The 23,021-nt window shown below is 45.4% G+C and overlaps 1 protein-coding gene across 6 annotated transcripts in view; it reads right to left on the minus strand.

Moving 5' to 3' along the window:
* Window positions 1-23,021, minus strand: part of SUSD4 (sushi domain containing 4) — a 478,536-nt gene that overhangs the window by 111,940 nt on the left and 343,575 nt on the right. For 5 of the 6 annotated variants that reach the window (XM_069608625.1, XM_069608623.1, XM_069608622.1 and 2 more), the window contains one exon: window positions 18,477-18,668. The exons of the other annotated variant lie outside the window; for it this stretch is intronic. In XM_069608625.1, the coding sequence (XP_069464726.1) occupies window positions 18,477-18,668 (192 nt within the window). The remainder of the gene's footprint in view (window positions 1-18,476; window positions 18,669-23,021) is intronic. 6 annotated transcript variants of the gene reach the window in all.

Here is a 23,021-nt window from a genome sequence, read left to right on the forward strand (position 1 = left end):
AGCAGAAGTCGCCCGGATCAACAAAATATTCCCTATCATTCAGGCATGGATGGCCTTGCATGGCCTCTGCCTGAATGACGAGAAGACAGAGCTCCTCATGGTCGGCTCCCCCAATACCCTAACTAAACTCAATCCCAACTACAACAACATCACGATCGATGGACACACCATCCCTATTGCCAAAAGCGTGAAACACCTTGGCTTCTATCTGGACGCCAACACCAACCTCTCCAAACACACCAATATGATCGCCTCAGCCTCTGCCTACACCGGCAAGCTCATTAGGGTCAGTAAACCATTCCTATCACCTAACAGTTGCCTCACCCTCGCCAGAGCCCTCATACAATCCAAACTGGACTACTGCAACAGCCTGTACCTAGGTGCTAACCAATCCGTACTTAAACTTCAGGTACTACAAAATAACGCTCTGCCCGCAGCCCTCAACATTCCCAGACGAGAACATATCTCTGCTACTAGGAAAGTCTGCAAATGGCTCTCCATACGCCAGAAAATTGATTTTAAAACCATCTGCATCACGTACAAGTCCCTCAATCACCTAGCACCACCATAACTAGCCAACAAATTCACCATGAAACCTGCTACCAGAACCACTAGATCCTCCAACACTTTATGCCCGACAGTGCTCAGATTCCACCTAATAAGAGCGGGAGGGGCAAGCGTCACAGTACTCGCCTCCAAAATCTGGAACACCCTACCTCTCAACATCAAAACTATCGAGTCCCTCCAGATCTTCAGGAAGCAGTTCATCAGCTGGCTCCTAAACAAAGAGTAGCCCCACTAGCATCTGACCTCTCACCCCCTGCACAGCAACTGGCTCTTGTACTGTATTATATTGTAACTGTATATTGATAACTGTATATATATATATATATATATATGTATGTATGTATTATAAATATGTATGAAGTATGCAACACATAGATACTTCACAATGTTGTAACCGTGTACTTAAGCGCCCTTCTACCCCTGGGTTTGGAGCACTATACAAATAAAATAAACAAACAAACACATACTTGTCACCTCTGCCCATGCAGGGCCACAGAGAACCTGGTTAATTTCATTCTATTTTGCCCCCTCTAGAAAGACATTAGGAAAACTTGGTGAATAAGTATAATTAAAGATAGTGGATTTAGACACTACAGACCAGCCCGTACCTTTCTATTGATGCGCTCAGAAGTGAAAGTTGCATTTGCTCTGGGCTCTTACTTACACTGGGCATGGTCATGTAGGACAAGGGCTAGCCTTAGAAGACTAATAACGATTAACCATGTCTGGGTGGGGGTGTCCGGGGGAAGTACCCATATTTGCATTGGCGTAGGGAATTGCACTATAGAGGAGTTCTGTGAAGGGCTAGCTTTGTGCCGAGGGGGCACAGGAATACCTGGTGGTCTATTTACTTCTACAGTCATACTGCCTGGTGAATTGTTTGTACTGTATTTGCTGCAGAGGATTTTATGATTCTTTTTATGAGATTTTTGATACCTACATTTTGAGTTTTAGAATAAGAATGTGTTTATGTTGTTACAACTCTAATCTGTATATATATGTAATCTTTTATGGTGGTTTCTGAAATAAAGAAAGATTAGTTTTTTTATAGTGTGACATGTGTTAACCACTTTTTATACAAAAACTAGAAAACTGCTGGTGTACTGAGGCCGAGTTAAGATGTCTATATTCCAAGCAATAACTAAACAGACCTGTACACCGGCATTCCTTGGTGTTCTATATTTCTTCTAACTTAGTGTTTTTCCTAAGGGTTATGGGAATCCTTATACTTATTGTTTTTTCCTAAAACGGTCCTTCCCATAGAGTTGCAAAACCAGGGTGATCTAGAACTCAGGTAAGCAGGGAGATGGGGCTGGGGGGGGTCGCTGCAGACCAGAGTTGTAGTCAGGAGAGTCTAACAATTTTGGCCTTAGGGTAATTTAGTTGGGCCCACCGCATTGATACCAACATATGTAAATGCCTACACAGTGCTACTGAATGGGCGTCTACAGATTTTGGGCGGGCCTTGCCCGCTCAGGCCCTACCCTGTCTACGCCTCTGCTGCAGACAGGTAAGAGGTGGGATAAGTACTGCATTATCAAGCCCACCTATACCTGTCTCCGGGTAAGTGCGAACAGACCATCCCCCTGATCCATACATTTTCTTTAAGTGCTTAATTTAGTTAGCATTATAAGGTATTTGCTTACATACATATTAATGTCATAGTTGTTTTCTCAGGGGCATAGTGTTAATGTGGGGAGAAACACTGATCGCTTAGGATGCCACTATTTTCTCTTTGGAGCACAATACCTAAACCATAACCTGACCGGATGGTGTGTTCCTTGATAAGGGGCACATGGAATGTTGAGCTGGAGAGGCAGAAGCCTGGACACCACTGTGGTGATTTTGAATGATTAACCTGATGCGGGGTCCATTGAGGAAGAACGGTTGGAAGGGGAAAACGGTGTGTGTGGGGGGCAGCCACTTCAGGAAACTACCACTGCCTATAGCCCTGCATGGGGCTGTTGTGTGCATCCCATGATCTAATCTTGGGCACCCCTCGATGCCTAATAAGTAACAGAAGCAGCGGAAACAAACTCGGACCCCAAGCCCGTCTTACTGGCTGCTGCACTGCTCCCAATGGCGGATAAAAGAGGGAAATGCAGCTCATCCACTTCCCTATCAATTAATATTGCTGGTGTTCCGCAACCTAGCCTAACGTTTGCCCTCGCCCTACAGTGTCCAGAGAGGAGGAGGGAGGTGTGTGGCATGAGGGGCAATGCTCGGTAGGATCCAGCGGCTCAAGCTCCCAGTGAACGCTGTACGGCCACCGCAACAGAAAAGGGAAGGCTCTTCTGGATCCATGGCTTAAGCACTGCCCTAGCACCATTGAAGGGCGAACGCAACGAAAGGGAGGAGTCATTGGCTGGGCTCGCTGATCAAGTGAATCAGCTATGGACGGAGCTCGGTTTCGGCTCGGTAGTAACACTGGGATCAACCAAATTGACACCCACAGCCTAGCAGGAACCAGAAGCAGGGCTGCCCTGACCATACCGCTGGACTATGACTTGGCAGAAGCTGAGAGAACATACATGGAAAGAGTCGTCAGACAGGTACCTGAGGTTGGGGCCCTGTCAAGGAATGGAGTAAGGTGGACCTTGGCAGAATGCAGTGGACCGTTTGTGGTATATAATGATAATATACATGCTTTATATGCAAGCCTGATTGTCCCCCCTCCTGTCTTTTTCTCACCTTCTATTGCAACCAAGGGATGGAAGGGGGTGAGCAAGCATCCAACTTACTGCTGAACACCTTGGGCCATGCGATTATCTCAAATCCGAGTCAGTGCTGTTAAATGTGTAGAGGTGACCCAGTAGTAGTTTGTTCTTATTATTTTGAATTTACATATATTGCCAAGATCTGCTTATGCCTTTCTCCCCGATGTTATAGGACTGAAGTAAAAAGGGGACTGTAGTAATGGGAGCCGTCGCTTGTGGTGGTTTGTTTTTGGTGCACTAACCAGGGAATTTAAGTTGCGCAGGAAACAGTGCCCAGGATTATTTGCTTATTACCAACTCTTGTCTACCAACCGGGTGGCTGAGAAGCATCCTACTAGGCATAGCATTGTCACAGGTTGCAGTAACATTTAGCCAATTCATTTCCAGCTGGTTTGGGGTGGGGTTAGGTCTGTAAAGCCCTACGGCTTTGCTTGGCAGCAGCGACTAGTTACCAGGCGTTGTGGTTATCAATTGAGTTACACGTTGACGGTTTTAATGCCCAGCTCCATCCACACAAGCTGGCTATCAACTGTATCGAACAATTGGCAGTAACTTAGAAAGGCTCTGTAGAGTGGCATGTTCCTTGCACCTCCCGTGTTTCCAATTAAGAGTTGTGAGCAGAAGATCTTGAAGCACATTCAGAATCTGGAGGATCTTGAAGATGCCCACTTCAACTGATGGCGGATGTTATTATCCTGCATCCATTTTAAGACTCCCTGCAAGCATATCTTGGTGTGTATGGTCAGGATTCTAACAATCTGGTTAATTGGTTATCTATATTATATATTATGCATTTATCACCTTTTCTATATGACGGAACATCGATGCTGGTCTAACATGTAGCAAAGAATTGCAATTAATTCAATAAAGGCGGCTTTCAACATGGGCATCCGCCAGTTCTGAAGCTCAATAGAGCAATCTGGAAATAGCATTTGGATCAGGGGCTTTGCTTCTTCGCAATTCACTCATATATGCCACAATACACCATTCTTTCATCTCTTCTATTGCTTCTAATTTACTTTGCTTCTTTTCAACCCTCTCGAACAGGCTTTTCTCCTGACCCACTTGTAATGTTTTATTAAACTTTTTATAAGATCTTCGGGAGAGGAGAACATGGTCTCAAAGAGGTTTCATCCGTTGAGTTTCTGAAACCTCTATTCAATAATGTTGATAAAATGTGGGATACCTTTCATTACTTATAACCCATACTATCTTCTGATGCTTCAGCCTCTGGAAATGTCCGCATGCTATCGGAGCTTATAAGCTTCCTTTTGTCTGATGACCTATTTAAGGTGGCTTTGTATGGTGTCTTGTCACGGTTTACGTGGAAGTGTAGACTGGCATGCACGTAGTTGCACTGGAGGAGAAAACCAGCTTCATGAAAATGACTTTGCCTTGTCTTCCCCCTTCCTTCTGGATGGATTTTAACGATGACTCTGGTAGTCGGGCAGACAGGGGCACAAACTGCCTGCCAGACAATGCTGGACAAGGGCTCAGGGATGTTAATGTCCCCATCTCCTCCGGAACATGGGGGAAATCTCTATTAGCAACCCAGAGCGTTCATCTGTGGTGCATATTTATTTTATTAAGTGTTGAGGACAATTGCGGCTCTGAGGAACATGAGCGCACAATTTCCCTTTTAAAAAAAACTAAACAAGATTACCGCCAGGGGAAAAGTAAAGGGAGTAAATCCATTTACTATTTCCATGGTCACGGCTGGGAGTGGGCCCGATGAGTAGCGAGACCCCTGCACTAAGGGTGCGAGGTAAGTGTAAAAGTGGGGGAAACAGGGAGGGTGGAAGCAATGTGGGGTGCCGGAAGTGGGAAAATGCAGACTGTGGACAGTGGCAGAGTGGGAGACTATGGTGGACATAAGGGAGAGGGGTGCGTGTAGACCAGGATAGAACACACAGGCAGTTACTGCTAGGTTCTACCTCCATTCCCAGCCTACTGATTGACCATCCCTTCTGCCCCGGGTGCTAATAGTTGTGGACAATTATTCCAACTTCTTGGTCAATTCCTGGTGTGCTTCTTTGGTAGTCTATTTTATGTGCGGGATCTTCACTTTCAATTTCATAATCTTCACAGTGGCCACGATTTCCTTTTCTTTGGTCTCCATGAAGTCAAACTCTGCTTCACAATTGAAGACCTGCACAACCGAACCCTAGTTTTCAGAATTTGCACTTGGATCTCTGCTTGGGGTTTAATGATTACTGCCCATCACTGCCCATTCCATATTACTATCAATAGTTCATTGCCATGCGCTGTTCTTTTAGTGATTTTAAACTCAGAATTTTTACAGGCTTTCAAATGTCGTCATGATGAAATTGATCACAGATTTAAAGCTATGAAACATGAGAAGGCTCAGCTCTGGGGAGTCAAATGAGTTCTACGCAGATATAAGGTTATGATTTGTGATAAATTAAGCAGCATCTCTTCTTTTGAATCGCTTTTATTTTGCATAGGGAAAAGCCAGGTCTTCCAAAAGCACCATATACCCCAGTCCATGCATAAATATTCTTGGGGAAATCATCTAGTATCCAAATTCTCAATTTTGTACTATTTTCTTTTTATCTGCCTCCTGTATCGAATCGGAGGATGTTGTCCCTTCTCCCCTAGAGGGAGACCTCTCCCATCGGGCCACAGCAGTCCATCCAGAGTACAACAGTCCCCTTGCAGTGGTGCACCAAGGGAAGATCAAATGGGGAAGGAACCCCCTTATGGGATTAGCGACGACTATGTCCAGAGAATGCAGTTTGCCCCTGCGTTAGTAGCCCTAAACCCCTCGCTAATTTTCTGTCCTCCCCTCCCTTCGGTTCATAAGGCCGATATCTGTTATAGTCAGGTTAGTCAATCTAATACACTTGACAAGCTTCAAACCTTAGAAAATACAATGTAAGTTACACCTGACTCTGTGATAAATCCGGAGAAGAAGAGTATTATCAGGAGTCCTATGGAGAAGCGATCTAGTTTCCCAACGAACGCGATTGGCCAAAAGCAACTCCCTTTCCCAAGGCGGGAGTTTAAACATCAGACAGCTGAGATGCAAAGGAAAGACTATCTTCCAAGGAGGAAACCGGCAAGCCATGCCGCGTGAGAAGGGCGAGAGCCAGCTGGAGGGAAGCCGAGAGCAGAGGAGGAGGAAAACACAAGCAAGATTCCCAGAATCCAGGGCTGTTCAAGTTGTGGCCGTCTGTCACCTCCGGACATCCGCAGCACCAGAGAATTGCCCTGCAGAGAGGAAGCACTGCCAGGAAGAAGCATATGTCAGGAAACCTGCTGCTCACCAGAACAAAGCCCCAAACGGGACCGGAGCTTCCAGAGAAGCTGCAGCCACTCAGGAAACACCAGTATCTTCCAGTGGGAAGCCAACAGGTACACAGGTTACCAGAGTGGTGCAAGTGGTCCGGGGTAGCAAAGGGGTGAAGACGGAGGCTGCAGAAAGAAGGTCTGGGAGCCTGGTAACATACACCCATTTGAAAGCCAGAAAAGAAAGACAATTCAACATTGCAAGCCTGGGACCCGCACCCATATGAGAATCGAAACAAGGCCAAACTGAATATTCAGAGTCTTGGACCTGCACCCAAAGAGCCATGCTGGAACTGTTATTTGGCAGGAGAGTAAACCAAACAACTGTGAATGTTACGAGTCTGGGACCTGCACCCATAGAGGGACAGTCCATGAGAGCACGAAGGCTTGCCAGGAGGGTACACCAAGCCAGATTGAATGTTGCAAGTCTAGGACTGCACCCAAATGAGAAGTTTCTTGAAAGAATAACTGCTTAGCAGAGAAGTGAACCGGGCAGTTATATTGCGAGTGTGGGTCCAGCACCCAAAATAAGTAAAGGAAATACAGGGCAACAAATCCTACACTTGGCAAAGAGATTGTTCCTAGATGGTAGGATAAATAGGAGAAGCATGAGGAGGATATTCTTGTGAACTGACTATTGACATTTGTAGAAGCAAGCACAGGCCTGAGGGGCCTCAGGAGGAGATAATACTATAACAAAGGACTGTAGGGGAAAGGATTACAACCCCAACTTTGGAGACGTACAGTTTTGAACATTCCTTTATTTGTGCCACTTTTCGCCCAAGAGACTGGGAACTTTTCTGTTACTTGGAACCACATAGAACACTTTTACTTTAGGAAGAGATCATCCTTGCACAGTTGGTTTATGGTGTTAGGGACATAAGGAGGCTTTCTGAGACACAATAGGGACAGACTTTATAATTTGGACATTCAGATAGTTTTATTTGTTTACTTAGAGGCAGGGAAGCCCCTCTTAGTTTTAGGGACAGAGGCATTTTTCCAACCCTTTTTCATATAATAAATGTTTCTGCCCAAAAACATGCTTTCATTGCGCCCGAGCCTTACTTCTGCACCGTCGCGCACCTTTAGTATTTTTCTAATATGCAGGGAGAAACGGGTGGTTTCCGCAATTCACATGTCTATCCCTGGAGAGTGGAGACTCTGATAAAGCAATTCTAGATTCAAAACATGTCAAGTGATACATAACAGGACACTCAGCACAGCACAAAGGACCCATCCTTGTGTTTGTAGTTTTAGGAACTTAATGGATGGAATTGAGTAAATTGGGCACTGATAGTTGACCATAAAGCCTATCCTGCAACACTTCTCTAACAGCAATGTTACTCCAGATCTCAACGTTCTGAAATCCTGTACCCCTCCACTTGTACTACACCAGAATGCCTCGTATGTAAAAGACTTTACCCAGAGTTTATGAGAAAGCATACCCAGTCTTCATGTCATAACAACCTTACATAATTTCCTTCCCTAGTATTTACCCTTTTACAATTTAAACAATTAGAAACTGGAGAATTGAGAGTCAGGATCAAGAGTCCCTTAGAGTTTAGCATTTGCTGTACATGTAAACAGGAATCTGAAGTGGCAACATTTAAACATCTGTTAATCCATTGTGAAATGATAAAGGGCAACACCAATAACATGTATAAGTTCAACAACCCTGCCTTTGTAAATATTGATGAGTTCCGGCATCCTATTTCACATGGTAAACAAATCTCTCTGCTCCAACATGTTTTATATTTTTGTCAATGGCCACATTCAGTATGGAATTGCAAATTAATAGGTATATTTAAATTTCCCTTGTCAATTATCATAATATTTTGTTATTTTAATAGTTTGAGGAAGTATGTGCTGTTAAGTACATATTGTGCTATTAAGTACATATTGTATACATTATTTTAAGTTGTATGGGGATGAAATGTGCTATGATTTTACTTATTTTGCTTTTATTCCACTTCCTTACCCCCCACACTCCCACCTTTTTCGTCAATCATGTGTATTTGTATTTTATTAAATTTATAAAGCGCCTTTCACAAAATCATCCATGCTCTCCCCTCATGCTCCTCTTCCATTCTCCCCTTTTTCACCCTCTCCCTCCTCTTACCACACTCATGTCCCCCTTCCCTCCACATAGTATCTCCCCCCACATGCCCGCCATCCTCAGGACTTTGCCCCCTCACCCACTCTCTTGCAAACTCCCCAACGAAACAAACATGATTTTTGACCTGCTCTCCGACGAAAATCCAGACATCCTTTTTATCACTGAACCATGGTTCTCTGATGCCTTCCTCCCCTCTGCACACAAGGCCTTCCCCCCCCCAGGCTACTTACTGATCACCCACAACAGAGCCAGCAGAGCAGGTGGAATAGTCGTCCTCCACAAACCTCATCTCACAACTTTAGATGTTGAGAAACAACCCTGCAGTGATGATTACAAAACCCTGCTAGCCAGATTCCAACTGTCTCCCACATTCTCCCTCAGTTTCTCCTTCCTTTGCAGAACCACAGGCTCTGAGTGACTCTGTACCGGCCATCTTGATCTCTCATCCCACGTTTACCGTTCTTGGTGATCTAAACATCTGGTTCGACAACCCGGAAGCCCTCAATATGACCCATCTCATATCAGGCTCCATACATTGGAGGTCACACCTTCAATATAGTGTTCAGCTCATCCAACCTGATCTTATCCGCTCTCACCCACCCCCTCATCTGTACTGATCACTCTACTAGGTTTTTCTCAGCCCCAACACTTGCGCCCTCCCTCTCTCCATCCCTCCCTCCCAGCCTCCCCCTGCCCCTGCAGACTGCCTCAGGATCCCGCTCTGGAACAAGTTAATCATCTTCCTGGAGTTATCATCCTCCCTACTCTCCTCCCTTTCCAATCTCCCCCTCCCCAGGCTATTTCAACAAATGGTTCTCTGATGCTCTATCCCTCTTAAACCCCATAAAACCCCCATCCCACTGCTCAGGTCCGTCCCACAGGTGGTTCAGACCTCCACTCTTTCTAGACATACGAGAGCCTCCAGATTTGAAATTAGGGAAGCCAAACATGCCTCCTAAACCTCCTGCATCGCCAATGCAAACAACCCCTGTAAAGAACTGCACAAGATCATCTCTGAGTTCAAGACCCCCCCTCTGCTCTTCCTCTCTGTCCCCTGTCCCCAAGCACACTGACATTTTCTGACCATTAGTTCAACATAGCTATTGAAAGGATCCTCACCATCCATGCTAAACTATCACCCTCTTCCACCCCATCATCGACCCCTCCCTTACCATGCCCCTGACACGCACACCCTTTAGTTCCTTCTCTGCAATCTCTACTCCAGAGTTTAAGGCTTCTCTGCAATAGCCACGCCTAAGGATCCCTGGGAGATCCTTAACCCCCAATCCCCGGTTCTCCTCAAAAACATTCTCTCCTCCACATGTGCAGGCACCCTTGCCAGATCTATAATCAACCACTCACTAACAGCTGGGATCTTCCCTACAGCTTACAAAACCTCTCATGTCAAACCACCACTAGAAAATCCCTCTTTTTACCCCCTCATCCCCTTAATTAAAGCCCATCTCTAACAATTGCTTCATAGCCAAACAAATAAATCGCATTGCATACTCTCAAGCTCAGTCTCTTTGCCGAACACCACAGCCTTCTTGACCAATCTGACTACAGACTCCCTCCATGGAACTGAATCCTTCCTTGTCTCTATCTGGGATCACCTGAAAAAAAAATAGTATATTCTTAGGGCTGTGCCACACTCATTCTACTTGACCTCTCAGCAGTCTTTTACACAATCAAGCACTCCATCCCCACAAACAGACTCTGACCTAGGCATCAGGTACTCTGCCCTCAGATGGGTCTCCTTCCACTGCGACTGCTCCCAAATGGTCTTTATCCAACCTTTCTCCTCCGCCCACCACCGGGTCCCCCGTGGAGTCCCGCAGGGAGCCTCCCTCTCCCCTCTCCACTTCTACCTCTATCTTTCACCCCTCCCCACACTTACCAGCTCCCACAATCTCACCTGTTACAACTACGCTGATGACACTCAGATCAAACTCAAGATGCCAAACTCAACTTCCTCCCCCACCCAGACCTGGCATCTTGCCTCTCAGACATTGAACTCTGGATGATGAACCATCAACTGCACCCACTGCATCCCCCTAGGATACACTTTCAGCTCGGACTTGACCCTCTCCAGTCAATTTTGTCTTCAGATCATCCACCTCCTTTCTCCACATCCTCAAGCGGATCTTTCCTTATCTCTCCTACCCCTATAGAGTCTCTGCAATCATGCTCATCATGCTAGCGCGCCTGGACTTCTCCAACTCCCTCTACCTAGGCGCGCTTGCATATCAACTCAGAAAGCTCCAACGGATACAAAACTCTGCAGCAAAGCTCCTCTTTGCACTCTCCTCCAGAGAACACATCTCTCCCCGCTCTCAGGATACTTCACTGGCTGCCCATCAGCCTGTGGGCCTCTTCATTTGCATTACCCACCACGCCATCCACAAGAAAGGCCCCATGCTACCGCCTCACCCAAATCCTCAGAATAGGCTCTGCAAACTTTCTGGTAGTCCCCCGTTTCAAGTTCTCCAGCTGAAGGTGGCTTTTACTCCATCCATGCACCCACCTTCTGGAACTCCCTCCCTCTCGCAGTCTGTCACAGCGAGGATCACTTGGCCTATAGGAAAGCCCTCAAAACATAGTTGTTCCCACCCTCCTACTGATCCCCCCCCTTTCCCCTGCCCACTCCCCTAACGCTCTCGCACAAGTTTCATCCAGAAGGCATATCCACCCCAGACTCTCGGCCACGTATCCCTCTCACCACTACCTGCCTCGTCTCTCCTTCATCCTCTGTGCTCCCCCACCTCTAACCCTGCCATGGGTGTCGCCAGCCCCACATGGAGGACTCAAGAAAGTAATCCAGTAATTTGCACATGATACAAATCCTGACAATGGGCTGAGTATTGCATCCATACGGGCTCCGAGGGTGGGCAATGCATCGGATCATCCGGGAGGAGGACAATCAGGCACTTCAGTTCCTTCTTTCATAGCTGCCACTGTATGTGTCTGTAAAGCACACGAGGGGGGCCATGCTGCCATGAAAAAAACATGAATCGGGGCCTTGCTCGCACTAGAAAGAACCAGGGTAAGCATTATGTATTCATTTACCACTTAGATCGTCTGTGAAACGTAGCACTGCTCTTTGTAGATAGATGGAACCCAGGGTGTAGACATTATTTGTACATGTAACCCATTTTCTCCCCTTGCCCACCGTACCTTATAGCATAGCGGAAGGAACGGTTCATTCCACACACCCTGCACTCACATATAACACAAATACTACAGCACAACACTTCTGCCAGTAGAATGAAAGTACCTTTAACGACAAAAATTCGAACTGTAGCTTCTCACTTAATTCTCTATCTCCTTAAACACAACCCACCCCTGTTTAGTTCATAGTTTACCTCTGCTGCGCCCAACAACAAGCCATTCAGACATGGGTGACTAGCAGGACCTTGGCCACTGTGAGAAACCTGAAGGTGTCTCACTTACTAGTCCTCTGGGATCTGTCATCCAGGTGGCCAGGACATGGTCATCGCTATTGGATCTGGTTTGTGGGGTTGACCACTGCGGGAGGATCACCTGAATGGGGGGGGGGGTCCTCGGGGAGTGGAAGTGGGACACTGATGGGCGAGATGCAGTATCCCCTTTCTAATAGCACCTTTTCCCCATCCTAACACATAGGAGTGGAAGTGGGACACTGATGGGCGAGATGCAGTATCCCTTTCTTATAGCACCTTTTCCCCATCCTAACACGTAGGATGCTCAGAAACTCTGCCCCTCCCCCCTTTCCCCAACACAAATACTGTCTTACACCACAAAAGACAATGGACTAACACCAGAGCCATTTACCCGACATGTCCGAACACAAGGGTCAGGCAGAGACAGGCAATTAATAATAACCGGCTGTGTGGAGCACGAGAGCAAACTACGAGCAAGGCAGACCGCACAACAAGACAGCTACTCCAGGATGGCAGTTCAAGAGGAGGAGAAAAGCGTCGAGAACTGAAGGGGCGACAAGGAGAGAAGCAGCCTTGCCCTTCGACCGAGACCCGCAAAGCCTCCATAGAAGGATTCATAAGACTGCGATCAATAGCCGACGTATGCTGTGGTCAGCGGTCCACAGAGCCCTCCTCCTCTGATGACCAAGGTAGGGAGAGACGCGTGCTACCGTGGTACCATCCTTGACTCCAGAGACAAGAAAAGCCAAGCAGTTCATCGCAGCCAGTGAGTCAAAGGGAGAACCGATAAGATACAGAACTGTGTTGAGCGAAAGTTGTAAATGGCAAATTACAAAGCAGTACAAACAGCTGTGAATGGGTAGCTTGCCAACAACTGACAAAGACAGGATGATGAGCACCAAACAGCAAGTGCTAGGTATCTTGTATGTCTCGGCCAACTAAAATATATTGAGATGTGGTTAACACTCCAGGGGAAAACCAGCTGCAGAGGGGCACGGCGCCACATGAGTGCTCACTCAAAAGACTCTGGCTGATCCCCTTTATTGTTGAAACTACTGATACCTTAAGGCCTTACGAGAGCCACAAGGAAAAGGTCAAAGTGGTCATACAGGGGTCCAGTAAAACCCCCTGTACAGTCGAAATTCTTTGACTGGCAAGTAATTGGAAAGCTAAGGGAAAAATCCTGTATCGTGATAAAGTAGAAGGAACTGTGTGACTGGCAAACATGAACCCGGCTGAGGGATGCCTGCAGAACGGGGTGAAGCATGATGCACCAATGAACATTGTGTTGACAAGAGTTAATCCTGCGGAGGGATGTCAACAGTGGATTGTTTAAAAAGATATTGAGACTAGTGCGTGCAACAGGTGAAATCCTTTGAATCCCCTGTCCCCAAGCACACTGACATTTTCTGACCATTAGTTCAACATAGCTATTGAAAGGATCCTCACCATCCATGCTAAACTATCACCCTCTTCCACCCCATCATCGACCCCTCCCTTACCATGCCCCTGACACGCACACCCTTTAGTTCCTTCTCTGCAATCTCTACTCCAGAGTTTAAGGCTTCTCTGCAATAGCCACGCCTAAGGATCCCTGGGAGATCCTTAACCCCCAATCCCCGGTTCTCCTCAAAAACATTCTCTCCTCCACATGTGCAGGCACCCTTGCCAGATCTATAATCAACCACTCACTAACAGCTGGGATCTTCCCTACAGCTTACAAAACCTCTCATGTCAAACCACCACTAGAAAATCCCTCTTTTTACCCCCTCATCCCCTTAATTAAAGCCCATCTCTAACAATTGCTTCATAGCCAAACAAATAAATCGCATTGCATACTCTCAAGCTCAGTCTCTTTGCCGAACACCACAGCCTTCTTGACCAATCTGACTACAGACCCCCTCCATGGAACTGAATCCTTCCTGGTCTCTATCTGGGATCACCTGAAAAAAAAATAGTATATTCTTAGGGCTGTGCCACACTCATTCTACTTGACCTCTCAGCAGTCTTTTACACAATCAAGCACTCCATCCCCACAAACAGACTCTGACCTAGGCATCAGGTACTCTGCCCTCAGATGGGTCTCCTTCCACTGCGACTGCTCCCAAATGGTCTTTATCCAACCTTTCTCCTCCGCCCACCACCGGGTCCCCCGTGGAGTCCCGCAGGGAGCCTCCCTCTCCCCTCTCCACTTCTACCTCTATCTTTCACCCCTCCCCACACTTACCAGCTCCCACAATCTCACCTGTTACAACTACGCTGATGACACTCAGATCATACTCAAGATGCCAAACTCAACTTCCTCCCCCACCCAGACCTGGCATCTTGCCTCTCAGACATTGAACTCTGGATGATGAACCATCAACTGCACCCACTGCATCCCCCTAGGATACACTTTCAGCTCGGACTTGACCCTCTCCAGTCAATTTTGTCTTCAGATCATCCACCTTCTTTCTCCACATCCTCAAGCGGATCTTTCCTTATCTCTCCTACCCCTATAGAGTCTCTGCAATCATGCTCATCATGCTAGCGCGCCTGGACTTCTCCAACTCCCTCTACCTAGGCGCGCTTGCATATCAACTCAGAAAGCTCCAACGGATACAAAACTCTGCAGCAAAGCTCCTCTTTGCACTCTCCTCCAGAGAACACATCTCTCCCCGCTCTCAGGATACTTCACTGGCTGCCCATCAGCCTGTGGGCCTCTTCATTTGCATTACCCACCACGCCATCCACAAGAAAGGCCCCATGCTACCGCCTCACCCAAATCCTCAGAATAGGCTCTGCAAACTTTCTGGTAGTCCCCCGTTTCAAGTTCTCCAGCTGAAGGTGGCTTTTACTCCATCCATGCACCCACCTTCTGGAACTCCCTCCCTCTCGCAGTCTGTCACAGCGAGGATCACTTGGCCTATAGGAAAGCCCTCAAAACATAGTTGTTCCCGCCCTCCTACTGATCCCCCCCTTTCCCCTGCCCACTCCCCTAACGCTCTCGCACAAGTTTCATCCAGAAGGCATATCCACCCCAGACTCTCGGCCACGTATCCCTCTCACCACTACCTGCCTCGTCTCTCCTTCATCCTCTGTGCTCCCCCACCTCTAACCCTGCCATGGGTGTCGCCAGCCCCACATGGAGGACTCAAGAAAGTAATCCAGTAATTTGCACATGATACAAATCCTGACAATGGGCTGAGTATTGCATCCATACGGGCTCCGAGGGTGGGCAATGCATCGGATCATCCGGGAGGAGGACAATCAGGCACTTCAGTTCCTTCTTTCATAGCTGCCACTGTATGTGTCTGTAAAGCACACGAGGGGGGCCATGCTGCCATGAAAAAAACATGAATCGGGGCCTTGCTCGCACTAGAAAGAACCAGGGTAAGCATTATGTATTCATTTACCACTTAGATCGTCTGTGAAACGTAGCACTGCTCTTTGTAGATAGATGGAACCCAGGGTGTAGACATTATTTGTACATGTAACCCATTTTCTCCCCTTGCCCACCGTACCTTATAGCATAGCGGAAGGAACGGTTCATTCCACACACCCTGCACTCACATATAACACAAATACTACAGCACAACACTTCTGCCAGTAGAATGAAAGTACCTTTAACGACAAAAATTCGAACTGTAGCTTCTCACTTAATTCTCTATCTCCTTAAACACAACCCACCCCTGTTTAGTTCATAGTTTACCTCTGCTGCGCCCAACAACAAGCCATTCAGACATGGGTGACTAGCAGGACCTTGGCCACTGTGAGAAACCTGAAGGTGTCTCACTTACTAGTCCTCTGGGATCTGTCATCCAGGTGGCCAGGACATGGTCATCGCTATTGGATCTGGTTTGTGGGGTTGACCACTGCGGGAGGATCACCTGAATGGGGGGGGGGGGGGGTCCTCGGGGAGTGGAAGTGGGACACTGATGGGCGAGATGCAGTATCCCCTTTCTAATAGCACCTTTTCCCCATCCTAACACATAGGAGTGGAAGTGGGACACTGATGGGCGAGATGCAGTATCCCTTTCTTATAGCACCTTTTCCCCATCCTAACACGTAGGATGCTCAGAAACTCTGCCCCTCCCCCCTTTCCCCAACACAAATACTGTCTTACACCACAAAAGACAATGGACTAACACCAGAGCCATTTACCCGACATGTCCGAACACAAGGGTCAGGCAGAGACAGGCAATTAATAATAACCGGCTGTGTGGAGCACGAGAGCAAACTACGAGCAAGGCAGACCGCACAACAAGACAGCTACTCCAGGATGGCAGTTCAAGAGGAGGAGAAAAGCGTCGAGAACTGAAGGGGCGACAAGGAGAGAAGCAGCCTTGCCCTTCGACCGAGACCCGCAAAGCCTCCATAGAAGGATTCATAAGACTGCGATCAATAGCCGACGTATGCTGTGGTCAGCGGTCCACAGAGCCCTCCTCCTCTGATGACCAAGGTAGGGAGAGACGCGTGCTACCGTGGTACCATCCTTGACTCCAGAGACAAGAAAAGCCAAGCAGTTCATCGCAGCCAGTGAGTCAAAGGGAGAACCGATAAGATACAGAACTGTGTTGAGCGAAAGTTGTAAATGGCAAATTACAAAGCAGTACAAACAGCTGTGAATGGGTAGCTTGCCAACAACTGACAAAGACAGGATGATGAGCACCAAACAGCAAGTGCTAGGTATCTTGTATGTCTCGGCCAACTAAAATATATTGAGATGTGGTTAACACTCCAGGGGAAAACCAGCTGCAGAGGGGCACGGCGCCACATGAGTGCTCACTCAAAAGACTCTGGCTGATCCCCTTTATTGTTGAAACTACTGATACCTTAAGGCCTTACGAGAGCCACAAGGAAAAGGTCAAAGTGGTCATACAGGGGTCCAGTAAAACCCCCTGTACAGTCGAAATTCTTTGACTGGCAAGTAATTGGAAAGCTAAGGGAAAAATCCTGTATCGTGATAAAGTAGAAGGAACTGTGTGACTGGCAAACATGAACCCGGCTGAGGGATGCCTGCAGAACGGGGTGAAGCATGATGCACCAATGAACATTGTGTTGACAAGAGTTAATCCTGCGGAGGGATGTCAACAGTGGATTGTTTAAAAAGATATTGAGACTAGTGCGTGCAACAGGTGAAATCCTTTGAATACAAGCCGTAGTGAACCCAACAGAGGGAGGCTAAAATTCGAGAACAATCGGAACCCGGAAGAGGGGGAGCTTGGGGTGAACAGCCATCACCCAATGACTTTTGAATACAGCAGGAGAAATCTTTTGTAATAAAAGCTGTAGTGAACCTGACAGAGGGAGGCTAACATTCGAGAAGGGTCTGAGCTGGGAAGTGGGGGACCAAGGGATGAAAACCATCACCCAACGTACATACAGAAGAGGAACTTTTGTTTTGGTATTTTTAACACATCAGGTCCTCAGAGACAAGAGACTTTTTTTGTAGAAAAAAGAGACTTCACCAACGAAGATCCTGATACCCGAGAACGGAACTGTTGTCTCGTGCTTGGAGAGCTCGAGAGTGTGCTGTGCTCAGGAGTCCCGTCTTGTCCAGTGCTCAAAACGTGGGCAAGGGAAACCCCTGGCTGTAACATCCTGACTTATCATTTGTGAACACTTCTTTCTTTGTTGTGAACCCTTTCCCACACTCTTCTTGTATTTAGTTGTAAAGATTGGCAATCGTTTTTTTTTACTATAGGCCCCTTTTCTTTGACAAGGCGCCACTAGGACTGCCTTATTATTTGATGGTCGTAGCTTGCTCCCATCTTAGGTTTAGAATAGGTGTTTTTTCAACCTACCTATGCAGTTTAATAAACATCCTTGAACTGTGATCACTTGTGTCTGTCTTTACTGTTGCCACCATGTGTTCCTTACACCACCCTCACACAACTTAATGGTTGAAATGCACCCATGCATAATAGCACCTCCCAAATATTTCCCAAATGTGGACTCTGGTCCCTCTGATGGCATTGAACCAAGAGCGTGTTGGGACCATAATTATGGTGAAAGGCGCTATACAAATGACTAAATGAATGAATTAATGAATGGTTTGTACCTTTTTAATTTAAACTAAACAGCAGTATAAATAAAGTATGTACACAGAAAACTCCTTAAAAACATAATTATACATTTCTACTGAGACAAAGCAGTACTAACAGCTGTGCATGCGTAACTTGCCAACAACTGACAAAGCCAAAATGATAAGCACCAAACAGCAAATGCTAGGTATCTTGTATGTCTCGGCCAACAAAAATATTTTTAGATGGGGTTTAGTACAATGCAACTCAATGCTGTAATCAGAAGAGAAAGTGCAGGTCAAACAAAGGTATTGCTTGCATTCAAGTCCTTGTGATGACCTACCTGTCTGAACACAGTAGACTTTGAAAGACGGGATCCATTCGCCATCCCGGCATGTGATGAACCGGTAATCATTGGTGAGCATGTAGCCGTGATCGCAATAGAACTCAACCACCGTCCCATGGTTGTAACTCTCACAAGGCTGTGGATGGCAAATGTAATCTCCGTGATTCACCATTGGAGGTAGTGGACAAACTTCGACAAAAAAACAAAAGAGAAGAGAAAGACTCAACAACAGCAGCCTCCTTCGTCTGAATATCTCCAAAGACTGCAACTATTGCTTTGGCAAGTAAAAGCGCATAGGCAAAGCAGCGTTTATTTTTACAAAAATGACATTATAACATTGCATCATCCATTCATGTTGGTCTTCAAATCACTGTAAACAATAACACGTGCCCCAATGATTTAGAATCTCAGTGGCAATGCTGTAAATAATGAAAGGCAAGGGCTTTCACCCTTGACACACGCCGTGCCTGAAAGTTTAATCTGTGTGGTTCTGTGCCTTACACTGGACATGATATTCACAGAACAACCATATCCAACATATTCAAAAGTTATACATGTAATTGCTGGGGCAGAATTCCCTTTCGGGGTTGGGGTGGGGGGGGATCTGCTGTCCTATTTTAGGGGAAACCTAGAATGTATGCACTTTCAGATAACTTCATTTAAGGATTTTGTCATTTGACACATGTAATTGACCTCCCCAACTACGGACCCACCGTGTGTTCCATAAATAGGGATAGTTTTCTAGAGTGCTGCTGCATCCATTCGCCCAATTTCCAGTGCTGCGTGGCATTGCAATTTTCTTTTAAATCAGGACAAGCACATGGACCCATTTTCCTGGGATTCAGCAGAACTTGTTTATTAACTCGCTAAATCTTCCCTTTCCAAATAAACTTAGAAAACAGTCTCTGGAGGTCTGTTTGGACCTTGTCTGGGACCGGTATCTGGAAGGTTTGAAATAGAGTCGTATTGGCAGCATGTTCATTTAGAAGATTGCTATCCTGCCCATTCACACATTGTTATGGCCTACCCAATGTCTCATGTCCATTCGTTTTTTTTTTATTATTTTAAAAAAAAATGTACTGTGTTTTAGTTCAAACAAGAACTTTTCCCAAATATACCAAAGGAAAATTGATCATGTTAAAAAAAAAAAACAAACACAAAATAAAACCACATTAAAGAACATCATAATAAAAAATAAATTACAGAACAACACTCAATCACAATACATCGAAATCATCAGTAAAATTTATTTTAAAAAACTCTGTTAATTTTCAGCAATGCGTACGTGCCATTCAGCAAAACGTACCAAAGTTTATACTGGTGTCACCCTAAATTCTTAAACAACATTTCCCAAGTGTTTCTCTCTCTAGGACCCATCAGACCGCCACATTCAACTGTTACATGTGGCAAGGTCTCAATAAGATTCAGATGCACAAAATCGACAAATGTGGGTTTCTCTCAGGGTATGCAGCCTTGCCCCTTTAATCTCATTGCTATTAAGAAAATATAGTCTCACTTTCATAAAAAATCTTCTCCAATGAGAGTTGGGGAATTTTTGTAAGTAGCATTGTAGTATGGACAAGGATTTCCGTTCTAATATATGAAGTGGTGAAGAGTTTAAGACTTAGCTGTTTTGATTGTGGGAATCCAGTCGGCTTGCCACAATCTTTTGTTCACTTGCAGGAGATTTATAGATAAATGTTCAACTGTCATCTCTAATTTATTCAGAGCATACTTACATGCATTCTCCCAACTAACCGAAGAGTTAACTCTTCCCTTTTGAGACTTGCTGCATATATAAAGAGATCGATCTTTGGCTGTCACAATTTTCCTAAAACGTGTTAGATTTTTCCAAGTAGCCATTACTCGCAGCAACAGTAGGACTAGCTCAAACCGGATCATAGAAACAAGCGTTCCACTCGGCACCCCTAAAAGATGTTTCCAATATAGTCCCTCTAGAAATTTGCAATATATCGTTTCTCAAATAATAATGGTTTCATAAGTTAGAATCGGGACTGCCTTAGCTTTATAAAAACTCAACACCGGGCAGATAGAACATTTACCAAAATGCTTGTCAATTGTTTTGGTCTGAACAGTTAGAATCTTCAGTTTTATCCTTAACAGGAGGATTTGTAGAGATTTGTTTTAGGTCGTGAAATGTGGGAATCACAGAGGGTAGGAGCCCCTCGATGATCAACTGAATCCTGTTCGAAGTGCCAGCATATAACTCTCGGATAATGGCAATCAGGTATGGTGCACGCACCTACTTTGAGAGCTTTGTTCACAATAAGGCGTGACTAACACTGTCAACGCTATGCTAAAATCTATAAAAACTGGTACAAAGACTGCTTCCTTTTCAAAGATTTCTGATTTAAGATTAATCATCAGACCATTTGCAGACGTACCCTTGTCCTTAACAAAACCTGTTTGGAAAGGATCTAATATTCCAGCCATCACAGCCCATCTTCTGAGTTTCCAGGGTACATCGAGGAGTGCTATTGGTCTATAATTGCCAGGATTTATCCTGTTAAAGAAGATTTCCAAGAGGAAGGGATTTCGCTTTGGGGTATAATCTTTCTAAACAATGTTGTTGGAAGGAAGGTCCACATGCCCGGGATACTCCTTTGGGTTATACTAGAAAAACCATTTGGCCAATGAGCCCTCATGTTTTTACTTTTGTTTACTAAGATAAGGGTCTCCTCCTCTATGAATTGTAAGATTCAATCTGCTTCCTTCAAAGGTAAATCCTCTCCTCAGGTAGAAAGACATTGTTGTCTTCATATATTTCCAAGTAAAAAGATATCCAATCAGCCTCCGAGACAGGATTCAACTGTAGCCTTTCTTGGAGGGTTTAAGTAGTTAATGATCCCCCAAAATTGTTCTATATTATGGACATGAGCCAGCATCACGCTGGTCAAGAGTTTGTTTATGTTACCAATTGTTATATCGGTTCTCAACTCTATGCTTAGCATTTAATTTAAATTCACAGGGAAGCCAGTTTACACTCTGTTGTTCTTTTGTGATAATGGAGATGTGAGGTGCACCCACCCATTCCTGAGCATGAACGAAAGTATAAGCTTAGAACCGGTCTATAAACAGTCAGTAAAACACTAATCGTTACGCAAGCTGCCACAAAGAGTAGAATCGTTTGTGCAACACAAGTAGAGTGAAAAGTAGTTTGCATTCACAGGAGTAGGGACAGGTTGCAGAATACCCAGAGATGGGCAGGCAGGGAGAGGTTGCAGCATACAGGGGAAAGGGAACAAAGAACAGTGCATGCAAAAGACACAAAGAACACCAACAGGGCAGAGAAAGAACCATTACTTAGACCAAACAATTATTAAGGTTAATTACTTTAAGTTGGTAGCAGTGACAAATCGATACATCCTTGAATGCCAGGTGCAAGTAGCTACAGTGCCAATTGATCCCATAATGAATGAATATACAGCACACCAAGTGGCTGCCGAAGGAAAGCGCGCACACACACGTTAGGATAGCAGAAACTCCAATAAATAGATGAAATTGAGTTCTGAACAGTTGTCCTCTAAACGTGATCGAAACAATGGTTATTATTTCCAGGCCCAATTAGATTGTGCACCGGTTAGTTTCTTAGTACATACAGAAAGAGATGACATGCCAAGGCCACCAACAGACTAGCAGATAAGGCCTCAAGCCTGGGAACGGTAAGGGAGTAACTTCTTTAACTTAGATCATAGTGATTCGCCCATCTCTCCTTCCCCGATACGTGCCTTGGCACTGCATAACAGTGCCCGAGGCCGGATGAGCATATAGCTGACCAATCAAACCCTGTTGTTCCTATTGACTAGTGTAGTAGAGTGCCAACCAATAGCATGCTACTCGAAAATGTATCCTTTGTAGAAGGATGAACCTAGGAAGAGTTATTAGTTCTAGAAGAGCCAATAGCAAAAGGTTTACCTATATATAACTATATGTTCTATATTCTACTAACCAATTGAGTGAGAGAGCAGAGTTTTTTTTTGCATGATTACCAACTATGACATTGGTTATGACATTCTCTGTGTTTAATAATGTCATTTTGAGATTGTCCTTTGTATGCTCTCCCAGCGGCCGTTTGGATCTGAATAAAGCTGGGTTTTCTCACGTACTTGAGTTAATCCATTATTGGGGGTTTTCTTTGATTGGTGTATTTGGGGCCTTAACATTCTCCTAAGTAGCCTTTTCCGCAAAACTATCTCATAAATAATTGTGAGAATGACGCAATTTTTGGGATTTAAATTGGTGGAGGATTTTATATCGGCTTCTTAAAAACTCTTCATAAGAATATGTAGCTAAGTTCTCCACTAAATAGGAATCCTGAAATACTAGAGCCAATTGGGAATTGAATTTGTTCACGGAGTATGTATTCCATGCTATACGGTTTCCAGCCATGTTACAATTCACATTCATCGCCAGGTAATTCAAGTGACCTCCATTAAAAGGAACTTTCAAAATTAGCCATAGGCAAACATGGTCACTTAATGGAGAATTCTGCACAGAGAGAGATTCACAACTAACAAAGAT

Source organism: Ambystoma mexicanum, chromosome 4q, assembly GCF_040938575.1.
Source record: "Ambystoma mexicanum isolate Mex_15411 chromosome 4q, UKY_AmexF1_1, whole genome shotgun sequence".
Taxonomy (NCBI): Eukaryota; Metazoa; Chordata; class Amphibia; order Caudata; family Ambystomatidae; genus Ambystoma; species Ambystoma mexicanum.